Raw genomic sequence first — 20595 nt, 5'->3', positions numbered from 1 at the left:
ATCGCTGATGTGGGTAAACATTTGCCTATTGAGTAGGGTGTAACTCTTACTCAAAATTAATAAAAAGGTGCTACAAGGCATTTTGTGTGCGGCAGATTCTTTTGCTGTCCCAGGTTGACAAAGTCAAAAGCCGCCTAATGAAAAGGGGACGCATCACTGATTGCAGCTATATCTGGAGCCGAGGTGGAAGTGGCATCGATTTAACAATTTAGCAGCACCATCCTCTGTGTGTTTCCATTAGTCACGGCTGAATACCATCCACTTCCCCCCTTTCACTTCCTCAAAACACACATGTATTCACGCAAACACGCACACACACACACACACACACACACACACACACACACACACACACCCACAAAACAATGCTCTGGACTTGCATTCCTCTATTTCTGACTAGAATTTGCACCATCTTCGACTTGCAGCAACTAAATGTTAGGAGTTCAGCACCATGGACAGCTAACTTACATGCACACTCAGAAAACTTTGCCATGCTACGGAATACACCTTTTATTTTTGTGACTCAGTGCATGTGCAGGCTATAGTGCAAGTGTACAATATTGGATATTTTTCATGTAGGTGAATCATATAACCTGGCTGCAGGTTTGCGCTGACAAATATTCACCAAATGAGTCAAAGTATAGACAGTTGGCATTGAGTGAGGCCCATTGTTACTGTGGTCTTTAACAGTCTATGTTGTCAGAGAAACAGGGCCAATGAAAATGACAAAATAGAATCAGACATTGTTAACAGTTAAGTCACAACAACAAAAAATACACTTTTTTGGTTTGAAGTCCAGTCCTTGAAAATGACTTTCGGTCAAGTGTTAGTTAGTCACCAGAGTGCGGACTACAAAGATGACGTGGGTGTCATATGTTCAAAGGATCGTCCTGGTGTTCTGCTGTCCATCATGGCATCGTTCAGCCCTTTCCACACCGCAGCTGGTTTGGGAAGCGCCTGGCTCAGCGATCTCTGCTGAAAAGGAGGGTCATGGAAAACTCCGTCCACCCATTCTCTGAGTGTAGCAACTGGGGAGTCCTGCTGCCTGTCGGCCACAGTTAGGCCCACATTTGATGGATACCCGGGAGAAGAGGACCCAGTAGATGACAGCATGCATGGAGGGTATTCCAGCTGCAAGCTTGGATCCATAGAAATGGCAGTATGGGCAATAGACCATATTTTTGGTTTGTTTTCTGTACTTCGGAGATCCGATCCAGGGTAGAAGGTGTTGTTTTGGTGCTGGGCCGGTGTGAGTTTGGGGCAATCCGGGGATAACCTTTCTTTTCCATGCAGTGGGTTTGGGTTACATGTGAGATGCGCACGTGAGAGATCTGTCATTGGGTTTGCTACATCATCCTCAGTTGGAAACTGAGATTTCTGTTCACAGTCAGAACCATCTGACTCCAGCAGGTCAAAGTCCTCAAGATCACTTTGCAGATCTGTACACCGTTGATCTGAAACGATGAATGATGAAGTTGACAGATTATTGACTAAGTGAAGCTATGGGGCAAGTGCAACATGTAAGCCAAAAAGTAAAACATACAAATGGAGGGTTTTAGGAGACACCTACCAGGCAGTTCCTTCTCTTTGACTGGCTCCTCAGCTCCATCACTGTCATCATCACAACCTCTGTCGTCAGAGCTCTTACTAGCCCGCGGTGACCACGTCACCTTGTTTTCCTTCTTCAGCCTCCTGCGTGCATTGGCAAACCATGTGGACACCTGAGGGGTTGGAAGGAGGGAACCAAGGAGAGAGGGAAGGGGAGTAACAATGAATACAGAAAGGAGAGGATTAAGGAAAGAATGAAAAAGAAAGAGTTTAAAGTAGTGCATAGGGAAAGGAGGAAAGGAGAGAAGAAGGAAGGAAGAAACAGGTACAGAGGAAGGAAGGAAGGAAAAAGAAAGCAGAGACTCATCAGTTGGCTGGTTAATTCTGTTTTTGGCATAAGAAAGTCCTATTTTGACATTGAACGTCATTAAATAGCCACCCAGAGCATCCTTAAATCTCTTTTTCACATAACTAACCCTTTCCCACCTGTGTGAGTGTCATCCTCGTAATGATGGCCAGCATGATCTTCTCTCCTTTGGTGGGGTAGGGATTCTTTTGGTGTTCCTGCAGCCAGGCCTTCAGGGTGCTGGTGGTCTCCCGGGTGGCATTTTTACGCCGTGAAGCTCCATCAGAGCAGGAATACCTAAAAAATTTAAAGTTGTTCAATACTAACCAGGGTGTTTATTTTTACTCGGCTAAAAATAGCTAAAAGCAGCCTAGTGTAAATGCTATATGGACAAAAATACCTCATGAAAAAGATATGTAGCAATCTATAATAAATTGTACAGAGATACTATACAGATATCTCCAAAAAACATTATTCTTATATAACTATAATGTCATTTTCAGAGACACCATAAGAGATAAAGCTTATGATAACTTATGGCAAGGCCACTACAAACTCATTACTGGTATAATGCTATCAGAAGAGATTAAAAATGACCATAAAGCACTACAAGCTCTATGTTGAGACGCACTGTAAGCCCTTGTGGGAATACATACAAACTTGAAGTCAACAGTTATAAGTGATGGATGTCTAATAAAAGTGAAAAAAATGTGATTTGGGAATTGCGATAACAGGGTCTACCTGCAGCTGTAGTATTAAGACCTCGACTTACCCATATCTGTCGTAGGGATACTGTCCAAATGTGTATTCATAAGGGTAGTAGGAGGACGTGTGAGATGTCCCCATATGCACAGACGCGGCCCCGTCTTTGGGATCTATTGGCCCCTGCAAATGAAACATGGACAAACAAAAACTTTTAGTCACTAAACGGAAAATGATCATAATATTACTAATATTACTAATATCCTATAGTAATGTGCATATCTGTTGTACACTTTATAGTGAGAGTTATATACTTTATGGTATATTAATGTCTGATTATAGTTATTTTATTACTGCATTATTCTCGTAGCGGGTAATGTGTTTTCTCTCTTTCTAAAGATTTGTATCTCTCTCTAAAATATATCATGGGATTATAATTAGTTTTCATTATGGATTAGTTTCAACCTTCATGTCTACCAGCGTTGTTATACATGGGCTACAAGTGGTGCATGCGTAACTGCGCTTCTCCACTTCTTGTTAATCAGTTTGTGCCATCGTTTCCATGGATTCAGTATAATAATGATGATAAAATCGACTAAACTTAAGCTGTGAAACTCACCCTGGAGTAGAGGGCGGTGGCGTCGCCGGAGCAGGCGCTGTAATAGCCCTGGCTTTTCGGATAAGGGCCGCTGTAGACCCCGATGCCGGTGCCAGGGGGGAGCTGCTGGCCCGGGGAGCGCAGCACCGGGTGGGACGGAGGCGTTCCGCCGGGCTCTAGACAACTGGCCAGGGAGCTGGAGGTCATCAGAAACTGCAGGGAAAATCGCATCATTATCTTATTCTATTCCACCACATGTCGGAGAGAAATTATATTTAATTTATTTCATTCACTCACAAAAGCAAGAAGAAAAAACTTGTACACTGCAGAAATTAAAGTAACATTTTCGTTTTGTGTTGAGATAATTCCTCTTGTTTCAAATGTAAATCAACCTCCGGATTTTTTCCCCTGGAATCAAGCGACGCACTGCTAAAGTAATATGCTTTATTCTCCCTTCTCAAAGGTTCTGTCACTTGGTTCAAGAAAATATTTGGGACAGTTTAATTCACTGGAAACTCAAGAAAATCAGCTGCGTATTCCATGTTTTAAGACAACACTTCTTTAAGTCTCAACTCTAACGTAAATGACTTGTTAAGAGGAATATTTTTGCAGCTTTGAAAAAAAAAAATCATGTACTTGTAACAATATATTGATCGAGGAGAAAAGGTAATACTATTGATTTATTAAACAATGAAAAGAATGAGCCTACCTGCGGCGTGGTAGAGTAGGAGTATCCCAGCTGTGAATAAGCCATAGCTCAAACAAGATCAAAGAGGCAAAAGCAGGAGCGCAGAGCCGGGGCGACATCCAACAGCATCCGTGCGTAAGGTAGAGTTCTGCTCCCTGACACTACTTCTGATCTATTTTTCAAGTAAATTTGCCAATTCTTCCTCCTTTAATGCAACTTGTACCGCTTTATCCAACTCGAGGGCGCACGGAGTTGGCATACATTTAGGTTTACGCACCACTTAAACATTTACGCACCACTTTAGGCAGAAGATAGAGGGTCACAAAAAGTAACCTCCTGGTTCTCCTGCGTACCACCTACATTTATCTAGACTCTGCAACCTTGACAGTGCTCCTAATATCACAGGGCGCATCATACAGTCCAAAGCGAGTGTGTGTGTAGGTGTGCGTGTGTGTGTGTGTGAGATCAAGCCATGCGACTCCCTGTGATGCGCTCTTTGGTTTTAAGACGCGTCTCTCTGACGTCAGCCTGGACTCTGTGTGGAGCCCAGTGTTCATATCAAGATGAAGGAACTCACCTCATTAATTCCCTCCCAGTTTCTTGCAGCTATTATTCAGGAAAACACGTCCACGCAAGCGCAAGTGCAACCCCCAGCAGTCCCCAGGCATAGGAAGTAATGAGAAAGTGATCAGTTCTTACCTCCAAATAAACTCACACACACACACACTCATATGCATGCACACAGACACACCTCTACACACACCCTGTGGCCAGAGGGGGGGATCAGGAACGTGATGTGGTGACAGCACATTGACACGAGATGATTGATGACTACAGCTTGATATTAGCATAATCGTTTTGCCCTGTAGTTTAGATAACTTGTCACCACAGAGAAATCTCCCTGTCATCCACATATTCATGAGTAGGGAAATTGCAGGTCTCCTCCAAGCAAATTAATCAAACAATAAACACTCTTTTCATTCCCTTGAGTAAGCACCTTTACCAACTGAATGGCTTGTCATGTTTTTAATAACCAGTCTTAAGCTGCCCCGGTGAGGCGGAAACATTTCTCTCATTTCTTCTCAGGTCCACCTGTATTTTTTTTTGAGACACAACCGATGGTGTAGACTTGATGGCAAGTGAAAAACTGATGGAAGAGGATAAAGAGAGGAGTTTGTGGTGTTGAAAAGAAGTTAGATATTTCTCTTTGTCAGTTTCTTTGCTGATCTCCAAGCAATAGTTGCCTATTTGCCAGCACGAGACAATTATAGGGAGAGAAAAAAGGTGAAGAGTAGCCAGAAAAAGAGAGGAAAGCAGTGCAGGGAGTGGAAGGGAGAAATGAAATGAAGACAATGAAGAGAAAGAGAGAGCATAGAGAGAGAAGTTGTGGAATGAGGTGAGAAGGCAGAGATGGAGAAGAGTTGGGTAAGCACCTTTACGTGCAAGGGGTCTGACTCGAGGAGAGGCTTGTGGAGAGGAGGGAAAGCCTGGAGAGACAGACTTGGGGAGCAGAGGAAATCATCAATAGGCAGGGGATTTGAAATGGAGCGAGGGGATGCAGTGGGGTAAAAGGACAAAATATTCCCAGTGCACCCAGAGTGAGGCCAGAACAACAGAGCTGCATCACCAGAAAGCTTCTTCAGCCCCACCAGGGAGCCGGCATCTGTGTACCAGCGCTTGATTGACATTCCATTTGTCCCGTGAAAGGTGCTCATATACTGAACACGGACTAACTGTCTCGCCCTCATCTGTGCTCAAAGCTCGGAAATGAAGTTATCTCCCTGCGCTGGCGTTGCATGTCCTCGCACAAAACATGCGTCACTCAAAGGGAATGGCACTTTGTTTAGCCACTGACAATAAACATGACTGCTTTTAATCTTGGTTTCACAAGTTTATAAGAGAAAAAAAAAACTTGTGAGGTATAGATGAATAAACAGCAATGCAGTGGGGAAGTATAGATAGTTTGGGTTTCACCCTTCCTTTGTTACCCTCTGGTACACAACGCATACTGTGCATGGAGCTGAATACACAATATTATTTCCTTCTTTTCGAATATTCAATGGCCTACTTACATATTAATATATGGTGTGTTTATATATTTATAGCATTCCTCCAGTATATATTTCTTAAAGCAATGAGTTCGTTAGACCGTGATTATCTTTCTGATCCTCCTCCCTTCACATCAATCATTCATTCATGATGCTCCGCAAAAAAAAAAAAGGAAACACATTCTTATTTTCTCCTCTCTGCATCCAGCGCAAGCTATTATGCAGTAGGTGGGGCATGGGGGTTAATGATAGAAGCATGTTAATGTGAGAGGACGAAGGCTATGCCTCGGCAGAGAGCGTGTGCAGGAGAAGGCCAAACAACTCCAATCACAAGTTCTTTCAATCACAGCGCAATGCATTTGAATATTTTCTACCTGAAAGTCTGAAAACTATGCAATTTTAATCGCTGTTTAACATGTAGATGCTTTCTGAGCCACTTTTGTCTTGGTTTTTGCTATTACTGCATAAAATAGAACTTGGTGGGTAGGGTGGGGGGTGAGGCTAAATTGAAGTTTGAATGCTTTTAGCTGCCTGGGTGAAAACATGACTGTTGTTTCTTATGAAGGCTCATTTAGAGTGAGAAGATAGCACTCAGTCATTTATTAACTTCTACACACAACATGGCCAAAGGCAAGTATGACACTGAACTTTATATTGAACATAACAAGCCATGCCCAGCCTGGAGTTCAAGAAAGCATTTCTTATTCTTTCAGCAACAAAACTCCATATTTTATTGACCTTTGTTTTTTAAAGTTACACCTATTAATGTATTATCATTGCCTTTACAGAGTTCTGGAATCATTATTTCATCTCTAAATGCTGCTGCAGTGGCTTTTTACTTCATTTACTTGTTTAAGTCTTCATTGCCTTCTTGTTTATTTTGGTTATAAGATTATTTTTACATAAAACATCCTTATTGGTTATTTTATGTTAAATCACTGCACCATAACATTGTGGAGTACTGCAGTTTTCATTTTAATAAAGTTCAACGGCTCTTAAAGCTGTGCACTGTGATTTACTAAGACTCCATGTGGATCTTGAAGTCAGACAAGTTGAGAACCATTGTTATGCCCATTGTCATTCCCAAGGTGTCAAATACCGCAGCTTGGTCACGCCCCCTTTGTGTGACATACCACTGCCAAAGGCACCGTTCGTCATCTGACATTAACGCAAAAAGCAGACTTTAGAAGCCAAACACACCCTTTTTGACAGTATTAGATGCAGGGGAGGGTGACATAGTATGAGGAGCAAGAAAGTTAATAAAGAGAGGTGGTTGGGATGGATGGTGGTAAGCCACAGGACCTTCATGCACAAGACCAGAGTTTGAGTCCCGTTTTCGGCAAGACCTTTCATGTGTCACCGAGACCATTCAGGTTCTGTTCTGGTGCCTAAACCTAACCTTTCCCTAATCTTAACCAAGTGGTTATGGTGCCTAAACCTAACCACGTGACAGTGACATGATAAAAGCAAGCAAGCTTGATTTGACACAGAAGGGTAACCTTAGCGTTGGTATCAGATGTGAAAAGGGCTTAACTAAGCTGCAGCATTTTACGACCTGGGAATGAGAATATGTTGGATATTCCCCTTTGAAACTTGCCTAAAATGCAAATCTTTAGCTTTTCTGAATCAAAGTAAAACAAACTGAGGATGTGAGAGATTCTGCCATCACAGCAACGCAACACAGCGTCACCCCAGGAAACTTTTTTCCACTTCTCCCAGCCTTCAGCCACTGCTCTGTCCTTATGTGAGAAGAGAAAAGATATTCTGAGAGGAAAGGACAGAGCAGAGGAGGGCAAGTAATAAATGGATCATGAGGAGAAAGAAATAGCCCATTCTCTTCACCACCAAGACAAGGCCTACGTTATCTGTCTCTTGTTAGACACCAATAGTGCCATGAGTACAAGTGCAAACCAGGCTTGGTCTGATCCCCAAACAAGGCTGCCAACACCGAGTAGCTGTCTGACCAAGGAATATTGGCTTGGCTATCCGCTGCTGCTCTGTTCGTGTCTAATAGGAGCTTCATGGAAGAGCCAGAGAACGGGATACTATAAATGCCCTGGTCTTTCTCATCAATGATGTAGAATATGGGAACAGAGACATGCTAACCCTCTTAGCAGCTGCACCGAGTGTGTGTGTTTGTGTGTGTGTGAAAGAGATGGACAGAGGTAGACAGGAACAGAGAGGGAGACAGGTTCTGGCCTGGGCTCAGGGTGCCTGCAGCTCTTTAGAGTGTGTATACAGTATGTGCTGATCCCTGGGAGGCCAGACGTATTCCTCCCTATCACTTCCACTTCATTACTCTGGGAGTGCACATACATTATTCAACCCTTCAAGCCTCAGTCCACAGGGACCGATACAGCCTTTAACACACACTTTAACCCGCCGTAACTCTCCCACTGATCCTGTCTCTGCCGTATCTGTTTATTTGTCAACCCATCTCCCTCGATTCCCTTGTTCCCTTTTGCGTTCTGTGTTCACGTCTCCTCTCTCTGCTCTTTATCTCTTATGCAACTCCAGCTTTAACTTCATTTGTCACTATCCGTCTTTGATTTTCTGCTAATTTACCCTCTTTCTCTACAACTCACAACACCTTGAGTTATTTCCTTGACTTTTGAGAGATAATCAGCCAAAAAAAAAAAACAGTCATTTCGAAACACTCATAAAGGGAATAGAATAGACTGAGTCCATTTATAACTGCAGAGCTACAGGCATCGTATTTAATTTGAGAGCATTGCACCAGTGACCACTTTATATTCTTGGATCTGACAATACCATGGAGAAGGGAGCTGGCCCACATTCTCCCCCAGTGCTTCAGATCAGTACTGCAGCACCACTGGCTAGACCTCAAGTGCCATCCTCTGGTGTTTCAGAGAACTGCAACATGAATGATGTGCGTGGGCGCATGTGTGTATGTGGTTTAGATTCAGGGCGCAGTGGGCTCAGCTTGCAAATATTATGGACTGAGGTGGGAGGAGAGGTCAGCCGCAATTTTGTGACCAACCAAAGACAGCACAGTAGGTCTGCTTTCCTGTGTGTGTGTGTGTGTGTGTGTGTGTGGCTGCAGATACCATATCCTTGTCTGGACCTCCCAAGACTTTCGGCCACCAGCAAAGTCTGTTCCTTCATCCTGCATTGTACCGAGTTCACACCCTTAAAATCATCATTGAGATTTATAAAAATGTTTTCTGTTCGTCTACAGCTGCATCTCCCTCAGCATTTCAGCACTGGCATTATTTTTTTTTTCCTCAGCCTAATACTTGTATCAAGACAAGACAACCAAGAAAACAAAAACTTTCAGCTTCACTGCAAAAAAAAAAAAAAAAAAAAAAAAATCATGTAATTGGTATTAAAATTCTTGTTTTCCTTCAAACAAGGGGAAAAATCAGTCTGCCAGTGGGATGAAATAATCTCACGTGTTTCCAGTGCAGTTTCACTTGTGTCAGGAATTTTCTAGAGCAAAGTTAAAAATGTTTTAAAACAAGGTGGAATAAGGCAGATCAGCCCACTTGGATTTAAAAAAAAATGACATTTGAGTCAAGAAAATTATGCAAACAAGTTGATAAGCATTGGAATGTGGGATTCTCTCATCTCACTGACAGATTTTTTTTTTAATGATTTAAGAAAAATAGACTCCAATACTGAATATGAAACTACATGGCAACTTAACATGGGGATTATTGTGCAGTGTAAATCACATTGTGCTTCCTTCCACCTGGTTTAGCTTTTTCTCTGTCCACTGCTGACCTCAAAGCAATCTAAGGTTAGAACTGAGTTTATAACAATGTAAGGTCACAAATTATGACCGAATAAATCTTCTGTTTTTTTCACAGACCTTGACTCTGTCTTCGTCCTCCAGTGATCATCTATTTGTCCCTTCCCCAATAAACCCTACTGATCTCCTGATTCTACATCTAGAAAGTCTTCCAGTTCCCTGGAGCTTCTGGCTCTGCCATGACTGATCGTGTATCATCAAATGTTTTTTTTTTTTCTTTTTCTTTCTTTCCACTAAGTATTAATCCACACCAGACGCTTAAAATCTCATGCTTTGTGGCTGACAGAGTTGCATGTGATAGCAGTCGATTAAGTGCTTCTTTCTTGCGCGCTGGCGTTCCCTGGAGAGGAGTGGGGTAATAATTTCCTCAGATTGCTCCTCTGGGAATGAGGCCTGTGGTTTTCTATGTCCACTCCAATCACATCACTAATGGAGAGGCGAGTAAGCATCTGTGACAGTGGGAAACGGGATCTCTGCTGTGTGTGTCCCTCACAGATAAACAGTTGGCAGTTGGTCTCCCCTTTCCCTCCTCTGCAACACACAGACACACACACACTCACGCAATGTATCAGACCTGAGAGAGAGAGATGCAAGCTGGACAGGGTTAACATACTCCATTAAGCCCTATTACCCTAAACGACTTGGGCAGATGAATGAGGATTCACATTACTCTGCATGTGTGTGTGCCAGAGAGAGGCCGTGTGTGAGTGCATGTGCATGCATGTCATTTGTAATTGCACTGGAGAGATGAGTGACCCATGAGTCATTCATCATTATGAGCAAAGTGACAGACAGAGGAGGTGATATGGCACTGTGGGATCGTTACTGTATTCCTTTAAATGTCACAGAGCTGAGTCTTATTCACCAAAATAAAAGTCAAGCCAGCGCTGAATCTCTTTGCAAATAATGGCAAATGCCGCAAGCCCAAATCAAAAGATGTGGCTTTGATGAACACATCCCACGCAACGTTTCCCAGATATTTCACAAATTGAGGCGCAAATGACGGAAATCAGCAAGATAACAGATGAATGAGGTTTGTGCAGCTTTATTTATCCTCTTCTCCGTCCCTTCTCTAATACATCGCTGTGTTTCAATGGACGCTGAACAAAGACACAGTGAGTCCTCAGCCCCCTTGGGACGCTCACAGCGGTACACTAAGCTAAGTTGCCATGCTATAACAGAGCAGTGGATAAACATTGTTTCAAAATGGCTGAAAGGAGCCAGCGATGCGAACACTCAACCATGAACTCTCCCTCTCTCTGTCCTAATCTGGTTCTTATATTCTACCCTAAGATTATTGCCCTGAATGGGTAGAGAACAAGAGAAAAGACTTATCGCTCCCACCCTTTCATAGTATTTGTTGTGTGTATTTTCCCTGTATATTAAATTTGTCTCCTTTAAGGCATTGACAATGTTTGCTATTTGCCTGCAAGATACTCGCAGCTGCAAAACAACAATAAACGCAGGCTGAGAAGCAGCACTTGGTAAACTCGGTATTGTCGTGCTTGTTGAATTACCCATGAGTTTTGATACTTCCCTTTTGTATAAATGGTTTAGTAGCACTAATCCCCATGGAAGAACAGTGAATGGCGTAAATTCCCTATGATATCTTGTCTAGGCTAAACATTTGCTCACTTACATATACACTGGGTACAGAAAATTATTCTTTTGACAACATTACAACAGATTTAACCCAGTGCCCTGCTTATCCTGCAATGACATGTAGTAGATTCATTGCAATGGGAGGTACATTTACATTTCAAATTACACCTCAGCAGTGCATGCATGCACACATGCACGCACGCACGCACGCACGCACGCACACACGCACACACACACATGCATGCACACACGCACGCATGCACACACACACACACACACACACACACGCACACACACACACACACACATGCATGCACACACACGCACACACAGGATTAGACAATCTTTTTTGGTAAATGGCAACAAAAATAAAATAAAATAAAAAAAATCATTTACTTAAGATCTTATTTTTCTTTAGATAAGGTAAAAAAAATGAAAAAAGGAAATGAAAAATAAAATGCTTGCAGGATGAGTTAACCCCACTTGTTTCAACTTTTTTTTCCAGAATTTTCTTGAAGTGTCATTTTCTTGATCCTAGCGGCTGATCGGCCTTATTCTGTCTTGTATCATCATATTTATACTTGTTCCCAAAAAAATTCTAAGTGAAGCTGCATTGGAAAAAAAAAAAGGTGGGATAATCTCATCCAACTGGTAGTTTTTTGTTTCACTGGTTTGAAGAAAAACGGAATTTTACGACAAAATGAGACAATATGACAAAATTAGTTTTTGCAGTGTGTCCTTTTCTTGGTTGAATGGACTTGATTGACAAGTTCCTGGCTCCTGCACTAAATGTTCACACTTCGCTCGATACTCATAAGAAATGTATCTCAGTTCAACAAATATTTACATACATGTTCATGTTATTTACTTTTTTTTTTTTACATACATTTTTCCTATGTGTCAGTTCTTTTTTCCCCTCAGTGCCTTTAAAGCTCATGCTCTCCAAAGTGTGTTTGGCAATCAAACACCATCCCTCTCTAACCTTCACTTTCCCTCTTTCTCGACACACACATCTCTTTCCCTCTTTCTCCTCCACTGGCTCTTTCTTGGCCTCGTCTCCCCTCCCTTTCTCTTCGCCTGCCCATGTCTTTCTGTCCGGCTGGCCCTCTCAGCGGGGCTATAGAGTCCTAACTTGTCTACATTTACCCCCTGTGTTGGCTGACCAATACGGCCTTCGCACGGAGAGCCCCTCCTATAGGACTCCTCCATTCTCCCCGAGTCAGCTTGCGCTCTCTGTTTTCATGACCTCCGACCCCAGGCCATGGCAACAGTGGCAGGAATGTCAGGAGTGATTGGCAGGATAAAGAGGACGGGCCCTCTCTCTTCCACAAGCGGATTTGAGACACTTTGAGGGGTGAACAATGGCGGATTTGGGCTTGATTGGATCACTGATGAGCTGATGACTGTCAAAAGAGCACGTCGTCTTTACATAAGCCTGATTATCTCTGCGTGGCGGAGGAGCGGAGAGCAGGGGAGATGGGGTAAGAGTGGAGGGGCGGGGGGTGGAGGGGCGGAGGGGGTGCGGCGCCCCCCTCCCCACCCGCAGGGTGCCTCTAAAGGGGATAGATCCACACACGAGGGCCAGACTGCGGGGCCTGGACCTCTCTCATCCACTGGGGGCCTTTAACAAATCTATTCAGGCGACCAGGGACCCTCATACATGTGGCTATAATCACAGGAGGAAGGCTGAGGGTGGGAGTGTGTGGGGGATGATGACACATGGAGGCAATCATTGTCCAAATTCTGGCCATCCCATCAAGACAGAGAGGGAGAGAGGGAGAGTGAGAGTGAGAGAGGGATGAATTTATATATGTAGAGCGAGCGAGAGATGCTGACAGAAAAGAGCAGTGGGACAGGCATATCAAAGACAAATCCCCTCCATAATCTGTCTCTTTAATAGGGATTAGAACTCAGCAAAGAGCTTATATCAGAATACCAAAGCACCAATGAGGGCTCCATTCAAGCTGAGAGTTTGAGGGGGTGATGCGACTTTAAAAACTCCATAGAGAGGCGACGGTGGAGGAGCTCATGATACCACTGAAAAGTATCGGGGATCGTGTTTACCTTGTTTTTACCCTCATACAGCATGTGTTGATTCTATTTTTGAGAGAGATGGAAAACTTTTTTTGGGGGCAGGTTGGGTGGCAAAACAACCAACATAAAGCATAAACTCAAAAACTCTGAAGACGTTTCTCGTTGCACGGGCCAGAAAACGCTAATCATATTTTGGATGCATTCAGTTTTGCTCCCCTTTCAGTGCAGAATGTTTTTTTTTTTTTTTTTTTTTTTTTTTGGACATGTTGTATAACTGATAAAACAGCCATTTGATGTCATTTTGAGCACTATTATGCTAAGCTCACTGATATCCCACTTTGAAAGAATAACATATTGTTTGGGCACTTGGAAGAACAGTAGCGCTTTCTGGCTGGGATGAAGTGCAGAAAAAGTAAAAGTGTGTGTGCGAGAAAGAATGGCTGATATTCTCCTCAGCAGTGCTGATGGCAGTCTGTCAGAGTTGGCAGAGGAAGTGAAAATGGCCTCAAGTGCCTGGCTCGCTTCCATGCTGTTCTCACATCAATGACAGCTCTCACTGCATCCTCTCTTTCTCTCTCTCTCTCTCTCTCTCTCTCTCTCTCTCTCTCTCTCTCTCTCTCTCTCTCTCTCCCTCTCCCTCTCTCTCTCTCTCTCTCCCTCTCTCTCTCTCTCTCTCTCTCTCTCATTTGCTCTCTTTGGACTTTAATTTGCTCTCTCAATCTCATTCTCTCTCCATGGAGGTATATGTGGGTGGGTGGATGGGTGGATGGATGGATGGAGGGCTGTAGAAAGGACTATAGGTGAGGAAGCGACCGGCATCAACTGAAAACACATCCAGGATTTTTATACACCCTACACACTCACAACAGATTTTTTGTGGTTGTTTACAGGCAGGTGGAGGGGGCTGGTGAATGAAAGTTGTGGAAGGTGAGAATATAACTTGCTGTTGTGGTAAATTAAAAGTTAGGTGAACTATAACCTCCAGCTGGTGACTATAAGGCAAACAGACACCAATCTCATCAAAAATCCTAACTTCTATTTGCAGTAAAGCATTCATTTATGCTTTTTCTTTTTTCATGTATGCAGTTTTAAATCAGCCTGAAAAATGCAGGTGGAAATAAAAAGATGAGTGGCTTTAGGCTGCATTTCACCCCTCTAATTTGAGACAAAAATCAAACAGCAGCAGATTAGCGCAGGGGTCTTCAACGAGCAGCTTGCGAGCAACCAGTAGCTCACTGTTCCTGAGTAGCTTGTCAAAAGATTATGAAATTATGTACAAAAAAAAAAAAAGAAAAGAAAAGAAAAGAAAAAAGAAAACACAGTGGGTCAACCTGAACACATTTTGGAACCCCCTTCCCATTTTACTCCAATTTACTAAACAAGAAGTCCCACCCTCCTCCTACTACATAACTATAAGAACAGCCAGAGTTTTTTTTTTTCTGATATGAATGTCATCAAATATAAATTCAAAACAAGGCTGATAGATGAACATTTAAATGACTGTATAATAGTGAACATAAGTGGAGAAAGCTGACTCCCAGCACACACCTCTCTTGTGGACTCAATAAAGGGACAGTTTTCTAGCTTTGAGAATGAGTGAATGCATCGATTACACACATTTGAACTGTAAAATGATGACGAGCTTTTGATATGCGAGAGAAGAGATTCGTCATACTTTGAGAAGTACACTAAGTCCTCTATGACTTATTTGTGAATTTAAGGTGTTTTGATATGTCATGCCATGTGAATTGATGCATTGCACTTTAAATTTGGATTCAGAAAATGCACATCACATGTTTTGGCGTTTTTTTTTTTTTTTTGGGGGGGGGGGGGGGTGTTTTTTTTTTTTTTTCATGTAAAATTTTACATGCAGGAATTTCCTGCATTTAGCAGGTGTAGCTTTAAAGCTCATTGTGGAGAAATTAGTCTAATAAGTAATATTAGACATGAGTAGCTCTTGGCCACTATGATTTTTTCAAAGTAGCTCTCACATGAAAAAAAGGTCGGAGACCCCTGGATTAGAGGTTTAGCTGATTTTTTAAAATGTTGATATGGGAAATAATGTGGCCAACTGTTGAACCACATTATAGTTAAACTCACACAGAAAGGTGGCAGCATTGAGTCACATCTCGGGGTCTGTAAACTTGGTTGCCCAATTTTTTAAATGTTTGATGCCTGCTGGCGCAGGACCATGCACAGTTTAACCTGCTGCATTTGACCCTGTACTGATACTGTAGTGGACTGTACTCTCCTCCACCATACTACACAAGTAGCCACCCAGGCAGTCATGTGTCCATCCAGTATGCACAACAAATAATTATCGTTGCTCCATACAGAAATAAGGGGACAAAGTGCAAATTTACAGTTGAGTCATAGCTTCATTTAGACATTAATCAGAGGCTTTTAGGGCCCCTTGAGAGTTTGGTGACCCTGATTCATGTGCCATGCATTCCCCCATGGTCATCCAGTCACTTATAAGATCATTTCTTTGAGACATACCCACTATAAACAGCTCTCAGATTCGCTTTGCCTCGCACTCTACCCCCTGTCTTTGGGCCTCTGAAGGTAAAGTATGACTTGGAGTGACATTGCCCCCGCCTTTCTCTCTCTCATTCTGTCTCTCTCCTCTCTCCTCCTCTGTACCCCCCTGAGCTGCTGCCCCCATACTGGCTGCTGGCCTTTCCTGCCGTCTGATCCATATTTCAGAGGCGGTAGTGGTGGCACTGAGGGGGTATAATCCAACATTAAAGTGAGAAGGCCGGGCTGAAAGCACAGGCACAGGTTCACAAGGTTCAGCTCTTGGGCTGGAAATCTTCAATTTCAATTTCCGCAGCGTTTGCAGGAGGTTCCAAGGCACCAGCATAGGTCAGAAAATTTTGGCGAGGGTGCAGATTTCAACACGGGTGAGTTTTCTTGCAAAACAGGCCATCACTGCAAGGCTTGGTTGGCAAGGAAAATGTGAAACTGATGTATGGGTAAATAAAAGATGGGTAAACTATGCCTTCCCCTCTGTGATCATCATTAGGCAAGAAGCAGCCAATATAAACACAATTTAATTATAGTTTACATATACTAATGCATAATTTTTCCCTTTAAAATAATCCATCATCAGTTCTGTGGCTGACTCTGCACTCAGACCTCCTTTAAGGAGAAAAACTGAGAACAGAATTTCCATATGGGGATCAATCGCCACATTCACATTATTTACATTAGTTTGACACCACTTACTATTATATATAATGCAAATTAACATCATGACGTTTTATATGTCAGCCCTAAAAATGAAGGTAAATTTGTTTCCTACAAAGAAAAAGTTGAGTTAACTCGGTTTAGTGGAGTTTACCCTCTGCCCTGCACCCATTTCTCATTCTGTAATTAACAGACTAAATCATCCATATTTTGTCTTTTTTCTGATGTACTAAAATTAAATTGGATAGAGGGAAGGAGTCTTTAAAAAAATAAATGACTACAATGACATTTATTTAGTTCCCAAAAAATATATTCTTTAAAGACAAATTCGTATCCTGTATTTACAATTTTCGATATGTTTCCATTCACAATAGAAGAGGGGAAAAAGAGAAACATGGTAAAACATAAATGGGAGATACAAGCAAAATCTGTGACCAAAAACAAAACAAAACAAAACAAAACATATCTTTTGCATGTATAAGCTAAACAGTAATAAGCTATGACAGGTTGCCCCATCAAAAATAGCCTTCATTAAATTGTTCTCCTTTAAATAAAATTATTCCTTTGTTGTTGTTGTTGTTGTTTTTTTCTTTTTCTTCTCATAATGTCGTTGTCAGAACTCGCTGTGGTGCTGTCCCGTGGTGAGGTCTAGGTGTGATAGGGAGGGAAAAAATTAGAAAAAAGGAAAGAAACAAATGTGAAATGAGTGTAACAATAAGTAATATATTTCCTCAAACAATATTCAATTATTTATTGGGTAAAACATTGTGGGTAATCTATGATCTCCAGCTTGTGATCGCCAAACCAATATAATAATAATAATAATAATAATAATAATAATAATAATAATAATAAATTTGTAGTTTTTCCCATGAAAAAAGACCAAGAGGAGGTTCTACTAGTCTGATACCATTTATTAATGATACCATTTATTAATGGTATCAGACTATACATACACAATAAATTTTGTACTTAAGTCTTAAAATGTTAAGTCTATTCTAGCTAATAAATAGGTGAGTTTAGGTGGCTTCACCCTTCACTGCATAGCTAATATTGCTATCAGCATTTCCCTTAACATATGTGCATTCAGTGAGGGGGCGTGAATAAATGGAGCTAGATTATTTAAATGACATAGGTGGCGGTAACTCAGCGTTGGGGCCCCGCAGGACATATTAGACTGTGCCTGGCGAGGCGTTAAACTAGTGATTCAATCACTTCAGATGATTTATGGGCCAGGTCCCCCTTCCACCCAGTCAGGTGTAACAGTGTTTACCTCCTCGCTCAGGTTCATTTACCACAAGATATATGAAAAGTTAATGAGGCAGATAATATCATAATTTCAAAGTTAGATGAAATGCATTAAGTTACCTGTCAGTGATCAGCTGAAATGAGGACTTAGGGGAGTCAGGCCTGTGGTCGCTCTCTTCGTCTATAAAAGAAACAGTGCAATTGTTTATTGTAACTATTTATAAATTAGACATTGTTTTAAAGTGTTTTATATTACAATTTATCCACAAATGCCAATTAAGAATTATTCAGAATATTTAGAATATGTTGTAGCTAATTAAAGGACACTGGGTGAATATTGCCAAATGTGTCACAGCAGCATCAGTTAATGAGGCCTTGTTGTTGCCGGTTATTCAATTCGAGTAGGCCCGACATTCAAACGTAGCTCGTTTAACCTACCATCTCGCTTTGGACTGAAGCTTCCTGACGACTCTTCATCGCTGTCATCCTCCGTCCCCGAGGCTCCGAGACCCGTCGCGGCCGGTCGTGCGTCATGACGCGCCGCCTGTGCGCCGTGGAGAGGCAGGTGTGTGGCCGGAGCCCCTCCGAGCAGCGACCTCATGTTCAAAAGAGAGTTGGCATTCAGAAAAGCCGCGTTGGCCCAGTTGTGCAGCTTGCCAATCTGGCATGTATATATCCCATGACCCGGGAGTAAGGCCGGGTGAGCAGCGGAGGCCAGAGCAGGGTGGTGCGCATGAGCCGCGGGGGAGGGTTTGTGAGAGCTGTCGGGGGCCGTGGCCGTCTCAGCCAGGGACCAGATTTTGGGCTTGCTCTGCGGTGGTCTCTGGCACTCCTGTCGACTGGGAGAATGATCCACCGCGAGTTTCACAACAGGAGCCTTTATCAGAGAAATAGCCCCCTCCGCTCCTCTCAGGCCCTCCACTGAAAGCGTCCTGCTGCTCTCCGAGCTCTTCGGCTCCGAGGCCTCTCTGGCGGCCAGGCCTGCGTCTCCCTCTCCCTTCCCAGTGCCCAGCTGCTCCCCTGCTCGCTGCTCCTCGGGCCTCTCGATATCGACAGTTTCCAAATCGATCTCCTCCTCTTCATCGTCATCTTCACTGCCGTTCTTGCCGTGGTCGTCCTCGTTGTCGCTGCTGAAGATCCGCCCGTCTCGGTCCTCGGCGCTCCGGCCCCAGGTCACCTTGTTCTCCTTCTTCAGCCTCCTGCGGGCGTTGGCGAACCACGTAGACACCTGTAATGAAAAAATAGGTTTTTTTTCTACATTGTATACATATCAAAATAAAATCAATGCTGGTTGCACTTTTGATGTCACCCCCTGTAAGTTTGAGATCGAAGTTAAAATATCAAAACATGACCATTGTCGTTTTCCTCTGAATAACTCTTCACATTGAAGATATGAAATGGAAAGAAAGTTTTCTTTCTCTGGTTGGAAATATTACTTTGATTTTGAATTATTGCTTTCATATCGTTCACAGGAGAGGAAATTGAATTGTTTTTATTTTAGAAGGTAGAAAAGGGATTCTAAAGCAGTTTTGAGGTCGGGTTGAGGGCTAAGGAGTGTCATAACAAACTACTATTTCTAGGGAGTGTTATGACAATTTATGAGCCAAGTAATGAGTAATGCATTGCGTTTTGGAAGTGATCCCAACACTGTCATAAGAGAAGACTAATGCAAATCAAGGGGTGCTGTTGGGATGGGGTGAGGGGATTTTGATCCAAGTGATGCTGTAATAATTAGATGCATCTGGGCGTGTATTTGTGCGTGGGGGGTGTGAGTGCCTAGTGTCACATCTCATCAAGGTGGCCAGATTTCTATCAGGGCGCTGGTTTAATAAATAATGACATTATGCGTAATGCTGCTTTTTGAATGACAAGCCCATCACTGTTAAGCACTCACCTGTGTGAGTGTCATTTTGGTGATGATAGCCAGCATGATCTTCTCGCCTTTGGTGGGATATGGGTTCTTCTGGTGCTCCTGCAGCCAGGCCTTCAGGGTGCTGGTGGTCTCCCGAGTGGCCGTCTTGGCCCTCGCCGGGTCCCCGTATGGATACTGGCCGTACGGGTAGAAACCTTGAGCGGCGTGGACAGGCAGCGCGGCTGGGTGGGCCCCCGGACTGTCCTTCAGGTCATACTGGGAGCCCTGAGGTGTTGCAGAGAATGACAACTTGTTGAACGGCTCGTGTTAAAAAGTGACTCCCTCTCCAAGTTAATGCACAAAATAAAGAATGTACAATGTGGTTGTATTTGTGCTACAAAAGTTTTCAGTTTCAAAATACCGCTATCTGATTTTACACAGTATTGACGCGGCACCCTAAATTAAATCCCGAGTTAACAAAAAACAGCTGCTCTTGTATGAAGCGCTTGCCTATAATAAAAAGCCAATAAATTATTATTATTTTTGCTATCTTTACACCACTTTTTTTCCACACCACGTTATTTTTCTGAATCCCTCATAAATTGTCCGTTTATGTTTTTTTGTTACTCTTTGGGGACGGCTAATACTTTTACATAGTATATAGGATAAAGTTAAGACTGTTTTTGTTTGTTTGTCTTGAGATGTTATATCACCTCCAAATCAGCGTGGAAAGAACTGAACCCACATTTGTATGTGAAATTCAAAATTATATTTGCTGATTAAATTAGGCTACTAGTCTTCATGCTTATTTTTTAACACGACCGCATAATCTCGAATTGAATTTAACCAATTAATTTCAAAGTGTGACAATTTAATATTTTGTATATTAGCCTGAATTTAAAAAATGTATAAGCTTGTTTCCAATCAGTTAAATATAAAGGAATGTTAACGTCAGTGACAAGGGTTGG

General features: G+C 42.6%; 2 protein-coding genes across 2 annotated transcripts in view; both read right to left on the bottom strand.

Moving 5' to 3' along the window:
• Nucleotides 1-516: 516 nt before the first annotated feature.
• irx4b (iroquois homeobox 4b) lies at nt 517-3980 on the bottom strand. Its single transcript, XM_030063973.1, has 6 exons — nt 3904-3980; nt 3216-3407; nt 2667-2779; nt 2035-2191; nt 1571-1721; nt 517-1454 (listed from the first exon to the last, which is right to left on the bottom strand). Exons 1-6 carry the CDS (start codon nt 3946-3948, stop codon nt 850-852), a joined length of 1263 nt encoding a protein of 420 aa, XP_029919833.1. The 5' UTR covers nt 3949-3980; the 3' UTR covers nt 517-849.
• Nucleotides 3981-17066: 13086 nt separating this feature from the next.
• The window catches only part of irx1b (iroquois homeobox 1b), a 3953-nt gene continuing 424 nt past the window's right edge, over nt 17067-20595 (bottom strand). The window contains exons 2-5 of the mRNA XM_030063935.1: nt 19670-19912; nt 18214-19003; nt 17896-17956; nt 17067-17175 (exon numbers count right to left, since the gene is read on the bottom strand). Coding sequence (XP_029919795.1) covers nt 17127-17175; nt 17896-17956; nt 18214-19003; nt 19670-19912 — 1143 coding nt within the window. The 3' untranslated portion in view covers nt 17067-17126. The remainder of the gene's footprint in view (nt 17176-17895; nt 17957-18213; nt 19004-19669; nt 19913-20595) is intronic.

This window comes from Myripristis murdjan, chromosome 11, assembly GCF_902150065.1.
Source record: "Myripristis murdjan chromosome 11, fMyrMur1.1, whole genome shotgun sequence".
Classification (NCBI taxonomy): Eukaryota; Metazoa; Chordata; class Actinopteri; order Holocentriformes; family Holocentridae; genus Myripristis; species Myripristis murdjan.
The sequence above is the reverse complement of the archived record's forward strand: the minus strand, read 5'-3'. Positions and strand labels throughout refer to the sequence as shown.

Excerpts from the sequence above, each read along its gene's own strand:
- irx4b (XM_030063973.1), bottom strand. The coding sequence starts at position 3,948 with ATGGCTTATTCACAGCTGGGATACTCCTACTCTACCACGCCGCAG. Across the intron at positions 1,722-2,034 it reads CGAGGATGACACTCACACAG|GTGTCCACATGGTTTGCCAA; the intron begins GTGGGAAAGGGT and ends CCAACCCCTCAG. Across the intron at positions 1,455-1,570 it reads CAAAGAGAAGGAACTGCCTG|ATCAACGGTGTACAGATCTG; the intron begins GTAGGTGTCTCC and ends TCATCGTTTCAG.